Source organism: Hydractinia symbiolongicarpus, chromosome 3 (genome assembly GCF_029227915.1).
Source record: "Hydractinia symbiolongicarpus strain clone_291-10 chromosome 3, HSymV2.1, whole genome shotgun sequence".
NCBI classification, from domain to species: Eukaryota; Metazoa; Cnidaria; class Hydrozoa; order Anthoathecata; family Hydractiniidae; genus Hydractinia; species Hydractinia symbiolongicarpus.
The window spans coordinates 10,765,491-10,781,661 of NC_079877.1; the positions used below are offsets into that span (position 1 = coordinate 10,765,491).

At 33.8% G+C, this 16,171-nt stretch overlaps 1 protein-coding gene across 4 annotated transcripts in view; it reads right to left on the reverse strand.

The window, feature by feature from the left end:
- LOC130635664 (glutamate-rich protein 6-like) overlaps nt 1-16,171 on the reverse strand; it is a 30,261-nt gene that overhangs the window by 7,305 nt on the left and 6,785 nt on the right. The window contains exons 1-5 of one of the 4 annotated variants that reach the window (XM_057445075.1): nt 10,652-10,916; nt 3,424-4,478; nt 2,954-3,111; nt 2,347-2,408; nt 160-311 (exon numbers count right to left, since the gene is read on the reverse strand). In XM_057445075.1, coding sequence (XP_057301058.1) covers nt 160-311; nt 2,347-2,408; nt 2,954-3,111; nt 3,424-4,473 — 1,422 coding nt within the window. In that variant the 5' untranslated portion in view covers nt 4,474-4,478; nt 10,652-10,916. Of the gene's footprint in view, nt 1-159; nt 312-2,346; nt 2,409-2,953; nt 3,112-3,423; nt 4,613-10,651; nt 10,917-16,171 lie in introns of those variants that run through there. The other 3 variants (XM_057445076.1, XM_057445074.1, XM_057445072.1) reach the window with 3 other exon arrangements.

The following is a 16,171-nucleotide window of genomic DNA, read 5'->3' on the forward strand; positions in this document are numbered from 1 at the left end:
AGATAGAAAATTAGGTGAATATAAATTGATATAATGAAAAAGTTTGAAAAAAGTGAATAATAATCAATAATAATTGCAGCAAGATTGAAAAAAGAAAAACGAAGTAAATAATAAATGAATAATGATGGTCTAATGTTGAAAGCATTTGGAACAACCCACCTGCAACAGGGTCGTATTGACTTCGATTTTAAAATTATCGTCTTCAATAACAGGCTTTTCTGGTATAGGTGAGACAGGTTTGATTGTCCAACCATCTTCCATACATTTCATAGAAGTCAGGGAAAATTGAATTGTTTTCATCTGTCGAGCAACTGAAATGTAAATGTTTGACAGTACATTACACAAAGATGTAACCAAGATTACACAGTAATTTTGAAAAGAAGAAAAAAATGTGATAAATATCCAAATTAATTGGAAATTGTATTTTATATTGCAGTTACGATACAGTTTCAAAGAAGGTTTCTATATTCGAATAAAAACATAATAGTTTAAAAAAAGAAATATTTTAATCTATTTACACAAATTTGCCAAAGTTGTTCAGATAAATACATTATTGACAGTTTACATTAAAAAATTTACATGTTTTCAAAAAAATATTCCCAGTTTAAACGAATCTGGGAAAACATTTTTCAGAAACTATTCCATTTTAATCTTTTATTATTTTTATGCAGAATCTGTATAAATTTCTATTTTTTATTAATTTAACTAGTGAATTTAAATCTAAAGTGTAAACATTATCTGTGCTTTAACTTTCAGGGTATTAGCTAGCGTAAATAGAGGCCGGTAAATTGAAATTTTTAGTTTCACGAAAATCATTGCATAACATATTTTTATTTAATTATTCTTTTTTCGTTAACGTTAGATTAGCATTTCACGTAAAGTTAAAAATGGTAGCATGCGAGTAAAAAATGCGAAGTCTTCAACCGATGTTTTAGAAGAAAATGCATTGGGAAAGGCATCTGAGAACATGGAATTTCAAAATTTTCTATACAGACGCTACCATGGACCGTCCTCTGGGATACCCTCATCAAAATTCCCAATTGAGGCCTAACTGCCTCAAGTAGGAATTTCTAGCTAACACACTGACTTTATACATTAAGGTTGAAATAAACGAAATTACCCTAAAGTAATCCTTTACTAGTTGTTTCATTCAGAAAAATAAAAAGAGGGATAAGGTTCTAATCAGGAATTTAAAAAGTATTGCTTATAGCTCAGGTAATCACACTAATTTGTCACTTAATAAATCCCAACATTTGAAAAAAATGTTGTTGTCTTTCGACACTCTGTATTTTACTGAGAATCTCTCTCAGTTAGTAAGGATTACTCCCCATCAGTTGTACACCACGGTAGCATACATTTACATTTTAAGTTTTTAGAAAAATGCTAAATTACTTATTACAAAAAAAGAGATGTATTGATACATTAAATTAAATTTGCAGTAAAAAATTACATGAGAGCAGGGAAAATAATTTTATTGTTTGGGTAAAACTGATAGTGTCAAGTGTTGTACAAATGTTGTACAAAAAAAGATCCGTCATTTGAGTTTTGATGATGTAGGTAATTACTGGTTGACACAAATTTTTTGATCTAATCTATCTTGTAGAGCTCTGGATGCTCATCAAGAAAATACATAGGATCATAAGCTTTTGATAAGTGGTTCAAGTGAAATTGGAATTTAAAGTTTTTATTTATGAAGTCATCAACCTATCTTTTTTAAAACAGATCTAGCTTTAGGTTCTGGGTGGTCCCTTGTTACCTGACAGTAAAAAATAACTCATTTCACCTTCTGTTTTCAAGTCGTCGCAATGGCCTGGCTAATTTTATTAAACACATTGGTGCCTTATGTCAAAAAATTACACATAAAAATATACATATTTTTTTGGCTGTAAGAAAATGAACATATCCACATATCCATATTTTTTACTAATTATTCTGCTACAGGCAATTTTTGTATATTCACTAATTAAAACATTATTATTAGCGTTATTTGGTTTTAGAATGAAAAAAGATCAGTAATAAAATAATAACTGCTTTATCTATTTCGAAATTTTGAAATTGTTTAATTACCGTACTACCGTATAATGTTATTCTATTCCTACTGAATTAAGACCAGTGTGAATACAGCTGAAATTAACTTTATTGCAAAAATTCTGTTTCAGTAAATAAAATCCAAAACTTTTTATAGAGTATAAGAAACAGACCTCTGTTTCTCTCGTTTTATTATTTTGGAAATTATTATTTCGAAAATTAACTTTAACTTACATTTTTACATATCTTTTTAAGCCTTAATACAAAAATATTAATAGCATATAAATGGCTGATTATTATACTATTTCTAGAACTTACAGGAATATAGGTTGGCTTGTTGTGCAGCTGCTTTCTGCCTTTCCAGTTCTCTTTCCCTTTGTCTAAGAATTATAAAACAACTGTCTATATAAATCACCTGGTCTGGGGTTTAAAACCACAGAACTTTGACTCAAAGATATCGAAGGCTGAGGAAAACTAAAGGAGACATAATCAAAATCTCCAGTCAACATCAACTTCTTATTTTCCTAACAATTTTTACTAGAACTTGCAATATTCTTATATTTTCAGCTCTTTTGAGTCAAACCATCAAATTATTTATTTTATTTTAATAATAGTGCTTTACATTTGTGATTCACAAGTTTATTATATATATGTTAATATTCCTTTCACAGGACATGACAATTTTTCTGGTGTAAACATGACATTATAATTTATGCAGACTAATTTTAAATATCTAAATATTTAAACAAAATATCTTGAGATATGAAAAAATATATATAAGACTCGTTATACTATAGCTCTACAACACAAGTTTAACATCATTTGTTGCACCAGGATCTCCTTTAAAAAAATTTTATCCAGAAAATCTGGCTAGTACTTTAAAAAATAAATATTATTATCAATTATAATAATAATTATAGCTTACCTTTCTGCCACTTTCTCTTTCACCTCTTTCTGATTAACTTCGGAACCAGACGCAACACGTGGAATGATATTGATAGTTTCATCTTCCGTGTCACTTTCAATATCTTTAGAAGTTAAATGCAGTGTGATGAAGTGTTTATATTCAGCGCAGCAGAAAAGCTAGATAGCAAGAAACAAAATAGAACAGAATTTTCATATTGCTTTATATCGCATATTCTTTGTTGCGTTTTTAAACGCTAAGAATCATTAAAAGTGGGAAATAAAAATTTTTAATATTCCTCAGAAACATTTTTTAGGAAACCAAACAAATGCTTTCACTTAGCAATTAAAACATTTTTAACTTCCATAATGTAACTTCTCTCACCAAATAGTAAGGGAGGGTCACTTGGCTTAAATTTGCCCTTAACAGAAGTGACAGAAATTTTAAAACTTATTGGGTGGAGTTGATACAGAAAAAAACACATTTTATACCTGGTCAGATGAATCAGCGTTTTGTATATCAGCAAGAGTAGGAACACTGTTAATTAATTCACCACAGCAGTGACATCGGCTACTATATAAGCCACACTCTGACTTCGGTAGCTCTCCAAGTAACTTTGAACTTCTAATTGTTTTCATTGGTTTCTCCCTGCGATATTTTAAAATCTCTGGCGGGCCCACAGCAGAACGTTCTTTTTCTTCTTCAAACCACTGTGTGCTGGTGTCACTTTCAACAGAATCACTGGAAAAGTTTAACTTTGACTTTGATTCTATCGAAGCTGTTGATGGTAGCCTGCGTTTGGTTTTCTTTTCAACTTCAACTTCATTAACAGACTTAACATGCTGAGGAACTTGCTGAGTTCCAATATTCTTTTTAACAGGTTCCTCCTGTTTTTCTTTAGCATTAGTAACTTTGACATGATCCAGAGCATCCCTAACCTTTTGTTTATTCTTTTCTAACATTTCCATATCTTCTAAGTAACTCCATTCAGTTTGCACTGCCTGTGAGATGTACTTGCATTCTCCAGGCGTAGGAGTAAACAATAAATGGTCCTGGCAACTGACATTCTTGCTTTCTTCTCCATTAGCAGAGGAAGGAAGGGATGCAATTGGTATTCCAGTCAAATTTTTTGCTTCTTCATTATTATTTGAGCTGGTCAGGCTAATGTCCTCAAGAGTGTTATCTTTCAATAATTTAGAAATAAAATTTATCTCACTTCTTGAACGATCTTTTCGTTTTTTTAACTTTCGTTTTCGCTTAACATCATTATAACTCTTTGTGCCAATGTATGCAATACTTGCTTCCACATCACTCTCTGGTGTACTACTTCGACTCTTTTGAAATATTGGACTATCCCATGGGATAGAGGTAGCTGAGGAGATTGACAATGGGCTTTTGGGAGATTCTTGTGGTTGTTGTTTTGATTTCACTTCATCTATTGGTGAATTTGACTTCTTAACAACAGGTCTCTTATTAGAATTTGAATTTTTCTTAGAACTTTTCAGCTTTTTTGATCTATTCGAATTGTCAGAATCTGCCATTGATTCTATAATTTACAACATTCATTGTTAGATTCACCAATATGGATAACCATATTCTTATTTTTGATGATAGCAGGACTACATGTTGTTATTCTAAGGTCGTTATATGAAAAATAATTAAAACTAAGGAGAAAAGAAATAAAGACTGTTATATAGTTGTTATTTAACCTAGATGGACATACTTTTGTTTTGGAAGAAAAGATTTTTTGCAGCTTTATGCATTCTCTGTGGATTAGTATAGTCTGAGTATAGTCCTTGTGTCATCATTCGTTTTTTGATTAATAGGGACCATCTACAAATTCTTGTGATATATACAAGCAAATTGGCACAAATTAAAACCAAACAAATTTAAATGATAGTTTTTATTTGTATCATTGTTTTGATACAAGAAAATTCTTTTAAATTTGTCTCAAGTAAAAAAAAAATTATATTATAATTGGCAAGACAAATTAAGATGAATCTAGCTGTGTAACTAAAAATAATTTCGAATGATCATGCTTAATCCAAACACAGTGATAATTTTGAGTTTTGTTAAACCTCATTTCAACAATTATGAACACAATATACAGTCTCGATCGCGAGTAACTATACACAAGTATACGAGTACGGGTACATTAAATGCCGGGTAAAGTGCAAGACGAGTACGAGTAATCGGCGAGTGTACTACTCCATACCCTCGAGTATAGCCTCTGGCACATGCGAGTACAGTAAGTGAATGATTTGTGAGTATGTGTGCAAGTATAAGATAAAAAACAGGAATTCGTTGTATTCTCGTCGTAAGAAATAACAGTTTATTTTACATAATTTTTTTTATGTTGCAACAAATTCTCTTTGGTTTACGTAAAAATGTATACGTTGCTGCAATGGCTCTTTATAACTTTGAATTTATATAGTTAATTTCTCACCGACGAGGAAACCCTTTGCTATTTACATCTGTTATCTAAATGCTTTTTTCTCCTAGCTAAATGTTTTGTTGCTGCACTCAAACATTATTCCTTTTTCTTCGCAAGCATGAATTAAACAATGAACTCTAGAGACTAAATTAAGCCAATTGCATTTAATTTCATTGTTTTGTAAGTAACCAAAAGTAAAAACAAGCCCAGCAGGGAAATCTTGGATCCAGGGAGAATGATGTGCACCCGAATTTTAAGGGAGTTCCCTAATTACTTCGAAATGGGTTCTCATAAATTATAAGTAGCTTTCAAGTCTATCGTGTAGGTATCAGCATTTTGCTATTTTGAAAGTTTAAAGGAGCATTTCAGCACTAAATTTTAGCACTAAATTTTGTTTCTATGAAGCTTTATGTTCTTATATGAAAAATATTATATTAAAAAATAACGTGTATCAAGGATATGCGTCTTAGAAAATGCATAAAAATAAACAAAATAATGAATTATTACAGATCGTCTGTAACAACGATGTACGGAAGACTCTTTCTCATGTTTTTATAATTTTATTATCTATTCCCATCTTACCAATCATAGTGTGCATAATAAAATAAGCGGCAGTAATGGGGAGGACAAAGTTTCACGTGTCTTATTAATTGTATTTTTAATTTTTTTCACATATTTTGTGGGCATTTGTTGTTTGAAAGTAGCGAATATAAAAAAGAAAAGAAAGAATGAATTTCATTCAAACTAAATTGTTACATTTTTTACTGCTTTTAACAGCATTTATCAATTTGGTCCTGGGCACTAGCTTGTGAAATACATCAATAACTTGTAAACATCATACCTGCTATATTGTTCTATTACCAGAAGCAAATCATTTCAATATTCTCAATGTGATTGCAAAGATATAAATAGATTAGAATAATATTCAACACAACAGAAAAATTTATCTCCAGATACGTGTTTTAGAGAGAGTGAGGAGATCTTTATAATGCAGACAACTGAATTTCATTCGGTATTTTTAGACTTAAAAATCATTTTTTAGAAGTGACGTTGGTTTGTTTGTTTGTTTGTTCAAAAGCAAAAGAGTTCTCTGAGCCCTCAATTGCCTTACGACTCTGTTGTAAGGCAATTGAGGTTCTCACTCGTTCTGGCTATCATAATATAGCTTGCGTTGGTGCGCACTTTCCCGCAGTTGAGTTGAATACAACGCGAATCAGTTTAGACTTGTCTGGCTCTTTGGAGTGTCAGGTCCCTGTGGCATGGTTCCAAATGGGACTGCTGATTCAATCGTAAATAAACAAAAGGCCAGGGCTTAAAGTGTTAGCATGTAATCTCACTGCCAGCTTCAACTCACTATTGAACATAGAAAACTAACGAACGAAGAAAATAACACTGTAAAAATAGTGTTTTTCAATAAATGCAACACCAACATAAAAGTATATTGGCCGCAAGTGCATTCTCCAGTTTCTCGTTTAACCATATCGTTTGCCTTGCGTGCACGCTAGTGAGCACTGTGTGAGTACAGTAGCAAACATGTGCAAGTATTTTTGACATACTCATACGCGCATTATACTTGTTGCGTACTTGTGGAATACCCACGGAAGAAATTACTCATGCCCGTAGTTTAATACTCGTGTATAGTTACTCGTGATCGGTACTGTAGACAGGCAATCAGAACAAACAAATAAAGATCAAGCTCAAAGAGCGCTTTGATTAAGATTACCGCAATGCTGGTCAAAATGGTGAAATGACAATCAATCACACTGACCAGCCACATTTGTCTGTCAGGATACAAAAGGGAATGGTCAAGTTGACCGGCAACTAATCTTTTATCCACTGCACTGAAATTCATGCAACAACAAAAAATACATTATTGCTTATCAACAGCCTAGCTATAGCTACCAGCAAAGCATAAATTGTATAACCACCAAGATTTTGAGAGAATAAACCATCCATATTTATATCAGTGAGTAAGTGAGTAAAGTAAGTAAGTAAATATGTATTTGTCAATAGTAGGGTAAAAAAGTTACAAAATTAATTAAATAGCCAGCCAAGCTCAGATTTTTTTTCCCAGCTACTGAACAGGAGACAACTGCAAAGCAAAATGCTTATAATGACGAAGGAGCCACCCAAAGTCACAAAACTACCATGATGAGTATACAACAACGCATTATAAAGAGCACAAGCATAGGCAAATACGATAGCGATAGGTCAATATTGTAGGTCTGTAAGACATTAGGAGGTAAATAGTGACGAGCTCTAGCAAGAACACCATTAGCATGTGTAATTTTATTGGCAGTACATGATAGAGAGAGATCAGAATTAGGTATTTGATGGAATCACTAGGATATCTTGTGCCATTAATGTGAATGTGAAAATCAATGTTAAGGGTTTTATGTTGGGGTTTGAAAAGGACATATTCTGTTTTGGTTTATTAGGAGAAATTTTATTAGAGTTTAGGTAATGACACAGAAGTTTAAGATCAATGCTCACTTGCTTCACAAGTTGTTTAGGACTTTCACTAAAATGTAACAGATTGGAGTCATCAGCAAATAAGTGGACAAAGGAAAAATTAATAGCTTTAACGTAAATCATAAATATACAAAAGAAAAAGAAAAAAAGCAAAGGACTAAGCACAGAACATGTTTTACATTGTGAAGGTCAGAGTTAACACTGGGGAGGCAGCCAAATTGATTTCTATCAGATACAGTACAGTCTGAATGCAATCTACCGCGTACACGCTAATATCACACCTTTGCGTGGAGGACGGCAGTCGTTTGTCTTTTGTTAAAATTAAATCCCTTGAGCGTTTTGCGAGTTTATATTTGCGTGTAAAAAACAATGCGCTCGCGAAGAAATATTGGAGCAATTATATTTTTTCTAATAGCGAGATGCATTGTGTAAATGTATTGATAAGCTATTCCCTTAAGTATTAGCGTGAAGTAATTAAATCATAAAAATCTTTCGCACACGAGAATGTATTGTTGATTTAATTACTTAAAAAAATTCCAGCGCGTTTAATCTAAGAAACATAAGAGAAGCATTGTTCACAACTATTAAATGCCGCTTTTCGATTTTAAACTTTTAAAATGAGATCTAAAAAAACATTTCGATCGCCGCTTTTCGTTTTTAAACTTTTAAAAGGTGATCTAAAAAAAACTTAATTACTGCAATTAAAATTTTCAAAAGAGTTCGCGCAAAATAGATTGTTAAAATTGATCTTGCAACCTATTGTGATTAAACAATTGATCGCGTGGGGTCATTGTTTATCAGCGAGGCAATTATTTTCTTAAAAAAATAAAAGCTATTGTTCTGTGTAACTATTCATGCGAGTTTCGCATCCGCGGTAGATTACATTCTGACTGTACTGTATGTAACATTTAAAGAGGTTCAGGGGTATGCCTTTAACGTCATAGTGAGAGAGTTTTTTAAATAAGATAAAGTGGTCAACAGTATCAAAAGCTTTTAGTATGTAATAAATTTCACATCTAAGTTTACCATTATCCAGAGCATCCATGATTTTTTGACTGATGTTGAGAAGAGCATAAGAAGCACTATATCTTTTCCTGAACCTGTACTGGTCACTATAAATAATTTTGTTGGCAGAAAGAAATGATAAGACACACTTATACATTAATTTTTCAAACACTTTGTCAACATTGGATAGAAGAGAAATTGGGTGATAATTAGTGACTTCATGTTTGGAGCCTTTTTTAAAAAGAGAAATTACCTCAGCTGTGTGGAAAGATGCCAGTAGAAAAAGAGAGATTTTTGAGAGAGAATTGGATAAGGAATGCTTTATGATAGGTAAAATTTGATGTGGTATGCTAGAAGGACCTGATGATTTGTTGAGATTAATGGAAGATAGGCAATCATGAACTTCTAAGGGATCAGTAGGAGAGAGAAATAGTGAGTTAGCAGATAGTTCTTTGAGAAAATATGAAAAATGATGGGAGTCTGGAGGAATAGTATTTCTAAAATCAACAGCAATAGATGCGTAATAATTATTAAAATGGGATGGGATAAGTTTGGGACTAGTTTCAATGGTGTCATTAATATTGATGAAGGCACCAATTAGAAAGAGTTGTTTATTTTCAGATGTGAAATTTTATTAAGTTCATATAAAAAATGCTTTTTTTCTAAATGGAGCTAAATGAATATTTAGCTCATGTTAATTGTTGTGACTTCAGTATGCCTTCTGGCTGTCCTATATAATGATAGATACCACTCTGGCTCTGATGGGGAAATTTGGGGATGTCGGGCTTCCTACGTCAGCCATATAACATTTGGACAGATGCGTGTGTGAGGCTTGTGTATCTTATTATTACTTGATATTATTATCACTTATTATCATTACAGTGAGGCACACCCTTTTATGAATCCTGATATTATTATTATGTGGTAACACACGCTGGCCAATACTGGACCAGCTTGTGCATTCCACCTATAGCTCATGATTATTGATAACACATGTTTATTGGGTGCAGAAGACACCATATGTGATTATCGGTTTATAGTGAAGTGCAGTGTACCTTCATGATTGAAGTGGAAGAGAAACAATATCCTTCATGCACAAGAATAAATTATTAAATAAGTATATAATTAATAACTAAATAATTAATCATTAATTACAAGTGATAAGTAAATGTATAATTAGTTGTGAAATGTACCTCGTGAATAAAGGATATGAGTATGTAATTCATGCATGAAGAGATCTGGGTCATGCCTTGGAAACCATTCACAATATTATGATCCATGAGGACATAAACTTGTGAGGGGCAACCAAAACGTGCATACTCTTAGGAAATTACCCTCTTTGCCTTGGGCAAGCATTTTGGTGTGATTACCTTGTTATGATTACTAGCAGCATGCGTTATCTGTCCTGCCTTACTTAATTATTTTCTTACCCGGCATCCTGATCCATTCCCCAAATTTACAAATTGTGTTCCATGCGTATGATGTTGTATACCAAAATGTGCCATAATACAATATTCTCGATTAATAAGTGTGTTTTTACTGAGTAACCAAGACAATTAATAATCTCATTTGAATTTAAACTATTACATTTAATATAGACTGAATGATGACATATATAAATCATAGAAAACAACCTTATGATTAGAATTAACAGATTTAGCACATATACTACGAGGATCAGTTATCATATTTTACCCTTATCCTTGAACAAAAAAATAAATCAAAACAGAAATTTGTGAAATTCAGGAAAGAAAAACACAAAAACAAAACATAAACAACAAAAACTGAAGAAATTATTATTCACTAACCAATCAATCTTACACTGGGTCACATAAAACATTTTCATATTACTTGTGGGTAAATTAAAATGTGAAAAAGTTGGCAATTTTTTATTTCATTAATACGCTCCTTTCTGTTCATTGCAGTTAATCTGCCATTACCCAAACAAATAATGTGCTGATCTCATGCAAACCTCTTCTGTGGTTCGCCACACTAACCACGAATACAGGACCTGTACCCTGATCCTGGACTTATGACCCCGCCCAAAAAAACCCCAGATTCATGATTTGGAATAACGGATATACGTTGTACGGTTTCGTGAGGGAGCATTGGGAACGTAAACGTTAAGAATAAAGTGAACTAAAAAATTTGGCAAGTAATGTGCTCCGAATGATCTGAAAAATACATCCAGTTTGGCCGGCTATCTAAAAAACGCTTAAAGCCTAGAAAAAACGCTATACTCTGAAATGATGACGTCATTATGGACGCCATTTTTAAGAATCAATATTTCTAAAAAAGATTATGCCAAAAGTTAAAAATTGAAGAGTGTAAAATGTGTAAATTATAGATCGTGAAAATATAATGAATTGCAGTTGCCCAGTCCTTTAAAACATTGCTCGTTCCCAGACTCTTTTGGACGTATTATAAAAGATAAGTTAAAATAAGATATATTTCGGTGTTAAAATAAGAATACAGGTAAAATGCTACTAAAAGTTACAAATACATTGGCCGGAGCAAGTAGAAGACGCAAATTTTCTTATGATCAAGCCCCGTTAATAATAGAACCATCACAGTCTTAATTATTTTGTTTAAACGTAAAAATGAAAAAATCACACTAAGACATAATGTTTCCGAAAAAATCGAGTAACGTCATTGTCATTTTCATGGAGGAGATTCTGTACAATTGTTTAAAACTGCCCTAAGTAATAATCATTTTAAATTTATGGTCTAAAAGTCTGTTCCACAACTGAGGTCCTCTAGTTTTTATGGAATGGCCGCTCAATTTTAGAGTTATTTTCGGTATAACGAAGTTACCCTTGGAGTACCTTGTGTCCTAAGACTTGCCGGATTTTTTTTATTCAAGGCTTGGATGGTGTGTATCTGTCCAACCTCGTCCCCAGGATCTTGTGGCCCCTGTGGCCAACAATACCTTGTCGTCGCTATCACCATCATCACAAGGCAAAATTCCCTGGGAACGAGTTTGATATCTGTCTCCACCGAACACTATTCCACAAGCATGTTTCTGTTTATTGTAGAGCTTATTCAGTTTAAACTGATTTGTGCTTGATCATACAATATTGCAGTATGTTCTTTAAAGATGTAAAATTCAAAAAGGTTTAGCTTTTAAAATTAATCCGATATTTTTAGAAATGTTGCTTTAAACCGTTTGTATATGTCACAAAAAAACCTAGGAAGATTGCCCACTAATACTTAGTCAAATTAGGACAGGAGAGGCATGTCATCGATTTTAGAAGCTTTATAAAATAGAGTATATCTTGTTTTGTCTACAACGAAAGTTTATTACTTTTGAACCATATTCGTCTAAACATTTTAATTCTCTGTTAACTATTATAAAGAGACTATGATTAATCCTACAAATTGCGGCGTGACGTAATGTTTTGATTATGCATCGAGAACAATGGATATGCGCACGCATATTCACAGGCAAAAATTGAAAACACTAGACCACAACGAGCAAAAGTATTAAGTAAGAAAAAAAACCGAAGATTAAATTGGAAAAAATGTCTGCTCCTAAATAGATAAGTCAAAATTTGAGAACAAACGAGTCCATGCATTTTCAATCCTATATTCTTTAAATCTTTAAATTAGCGTAAATAGCAAATTTGGCTTGTAAGGTCCTTCTTTTCTTACTTGTCAGGATACGCACATTGTAAACATTCCCAACTCATTTATATGTTTAAAAACTGCAAATCAGCAACAGCGCTATCATCATCGCTATCATCGTCAACATCGTCGTGATCAATCACGTCATCCAATTCGTTTTCTTTGTCATTTGACTCGTCTTCCGAATCGTATGTACTTTCTCCAATTTTGTTATCATTTGACTCATTTTTGCAGCTGCAACTGTTGCATAGATCCATACATTTCTAACCTTGCAAGAAACATTCGAAGATATCCGAAATGCAACTCTTTTCTTGCAAGAACCACATATCAATTCAATAATAAAATCAGGAGCTGGCTATCGTAGCATCCACACAACATTCGTCGTCCGACTCACATCATCCATCGGAGAAAAAGTAGAGAACAGTTTTTGACGTAGTAAACAGTTCTCTATAAAGACTCGCACAGTACAGAATTTATATTAACAATAGTATTTTAACCGTTATTAAAGTCCATTTTCCTCAATACAAACGCGCAGCTATATTAATAGTAAACTAACTCATTGGAGTGAGAAGCATTCACTGGAGTTATCAACAGCACAAAGTAAAGACAATACCACCGAACGAACATAACCAGGCAACACAATGGACCAGACTCGCTGATAGATCTAAGTTGTTGACGTTGCTGTTAATAACTTTGTAAGAACTTTGTTCGCTGTGGTATTCTGCATCAACTTCTACATTGTCAATGTAAACCTGCATCGTCAGCTGTATTTGCTGTTTAGTTGATATTCTGTTATTGCCATCATCTACTATTGGTTGTTGACGTTGCTGTTGAATGCAAAAGGTGTTTGTAAATGTCGTATACAGATCAAACGTTCCCGTCACTATACCAAGAAAGATGACAGAGAAGGGTAGACAGTACGCACTCTCCTGCAAGTTGATGTCTAAACGAAAATTCATTCTTGTTACTGATCGTCTTATCTGTGAAATAAAAATTGCCTAGGAAGAAATAAATTCGGTTTGTATTATAAACAACGTTGATCTGCTTGACATAAAGTTTGTTGAGTTCAAAGTCACCAACGAGGAATGTTACAAGCAGCAGTAATGTACCTGGAGAAGAGGGAGCTTGGTGAAGAATTAACAGTCTTCAAAAATAGAGTAGATTCTTCAAATCTCACTGCGTTAATTGGATAAGCCATAATGTACCTAATTTGGATGTGTAGATAACATTATCGCAGCGTGATGATGTGGAAATTCCGTCAAAACCACTGTTGGGTGTTGCTATTGGGGGCTATTCAATTTCCAATTCTACCAAAGCGTATCACGATGGACATACCCATCAAGAGTCAGCATACAGAAACCATCCTCTCATAAAAAGCATGGATGTACGCGCTTTCAAACGTCATCCTGGATCGTCAAAATTGTGTGGACATCACAAAGATCAAACTGGTCGACATCTGCGCGCAGTCGGACTGAAAATGCTAAAGGTGAAGGGAGAATCAAGTATGGAAAGGATCGAACTAAGAGAGGAGGTGGCTGTTGCTGAAACAAAACTTCAAGTTTATGAGCAAGAAGAAAATAGTTACGATTCCCTATCCACGAGATCTAACATCATAGAGGGAATGTAAACACATCCCAATACGAAATGCGAAACATGAATCAAAGGACACAGCAATGACAACCATCTCAGCGACGTCATACATCACTCGAAAGGTGATGTTTCTGTAACACATGTTAAAGTGGAGGATGACATCAAGGCAGACCTTGCACTTCGAAAGGAATTAAAAGTACAAGGTAATACCGGCAACCACAAAGTCAAAAATAACACCGACAAACAACATGGCTTTTCTTATTATACAAACAACAAATATGACAATTATCAACCGAAGAGTAGTAAAACCAAAAAACTGATATGTGAACTTTTAATGCAACAAAGTGCGCCTAATATCAAGCTGGAGATCTTCGATGGGAATGTACTCGAGTTTCAATACTTCATCACTACATTTGAAGCTGTCGTTGGAAGCAAGATCTCCGACCGTAAAGCCAGATTGACTGGATTGATCAACTATTTGTCTGAAGAACCGAAGGAATTGATAAAGAGTTGCATTTACAATACATTAGAATATTGCTACAAAACGGAGGACTAGACAACCACATCAAAAGTGAGCTGAATTCACCCGAGGTATTAAGACAATCACAGTCCAAGCTACCTCAAGCGCTACAGCATAAATGGAATCGAAAGGTTCTCAATGTAAGACGAAGAGACTTTCATGATGCAGAATTGAGCGATTTCGTCAAGTTTATGGAAGAAGAAACGACACTCGAGAATGATGCACTCTACTCAAGAGAAGCGGTGAAAGATCTGAAACACAAGGGATCCAGAAACAAAATTCAAGGCGAATCTAAAAGGTATATCCAAGGAAAGCTTGTGTTGCACAAACAAGCACAGTCTGGAAGACTGTCGAAATATAATAAAACTTGATATCGCAGATTGAAACAAGTTCGTCGCTCAAAAGCAACTCTGTTTTGGTTGTCTACAGCCAGCGACAAAAAGTCAAATGGCGAGGAATTATAGAGAAAGGTTGTCGTACAGAACTTGCAAAAAAAAACCATCCAGGAGCCAAAGAAGGAAGAAAATAACGGAGAAAAAGCAGCAGCCAAATTCTCTAACGCTTGAACTAGAGCTGAGAAGGCGATCTGCTGCAAAACAAAAAACAACATAGAAATCGTCAGCATGTCCGTATTACCTGTAGTGTTGACGCGTCCAAGACCGATGGAATATTTAGAAACCGTTTGACATGAAACAAAATAGCTGTGGTGGATACTGCTACAAACGAATTAACCCCACATTATTTCATGCAACAAAACGAATTGGTGATTTATGATTTATAATACTGATTTTTCGGAAATCACCGCCATGAATAATATGAAAAGCGATCATGTTTTAGTTTATGATTCCTATCAATGATGGAAAAGGAAATCAAATTTTGTCGATGGGCATTATGAACTTCCGCTGCTATTTAAAGCCAAATGTTAATTCCCGGATAACAAAAATCAACCTATGAAAAGATTAAAATGGATTAGACGCAAACTTGATTCGGACGAAAAGTTCAAGAGTGACTATGTCGACTTTTTGAACAACTTAACTACAAAGGGATTCTCAAGAAAAGTTCTAAACGATGAGGTGTTGGGGAAACAAAGTTGCGCACGGTATATACCACACCATGGTGTATACCATCCTAAAGTAACCGGAAAAAATACGAGTCGAATTTGACTGTACTGCTTCGTACAAAGGTGTATTTCTCAATAATCAACTAATGCAAGGTCCTGATTTGACAAACGTGCTGGTTGGTATTCTATGTAGAATCCGACTAGAACCCATTGGCAAGATGATGAAGATAGAATTTCCCGGTAAAATGGTAACCTTAGATAAGATGATATATATTTTACGTGTTGTCGTTGAAAATAGTTCCTTGTACTGTCAGCTCTCGTAAGGCATGGCATTAAAATACAAAATATGCGCATGCGCAAAATATATACAGAAGTGAAAACTAACACATAAAACGGCACACCCCGGGTAGATTATGAGTGTTATTGGACCGATAGCAGCGTTGTACTAGGATACATAAGCAACGAGTCGAAGCGGTTTCACATATTTGTGGCAAATCGGATACACCTCATTAAGGAACATACCGCACTGAGTCA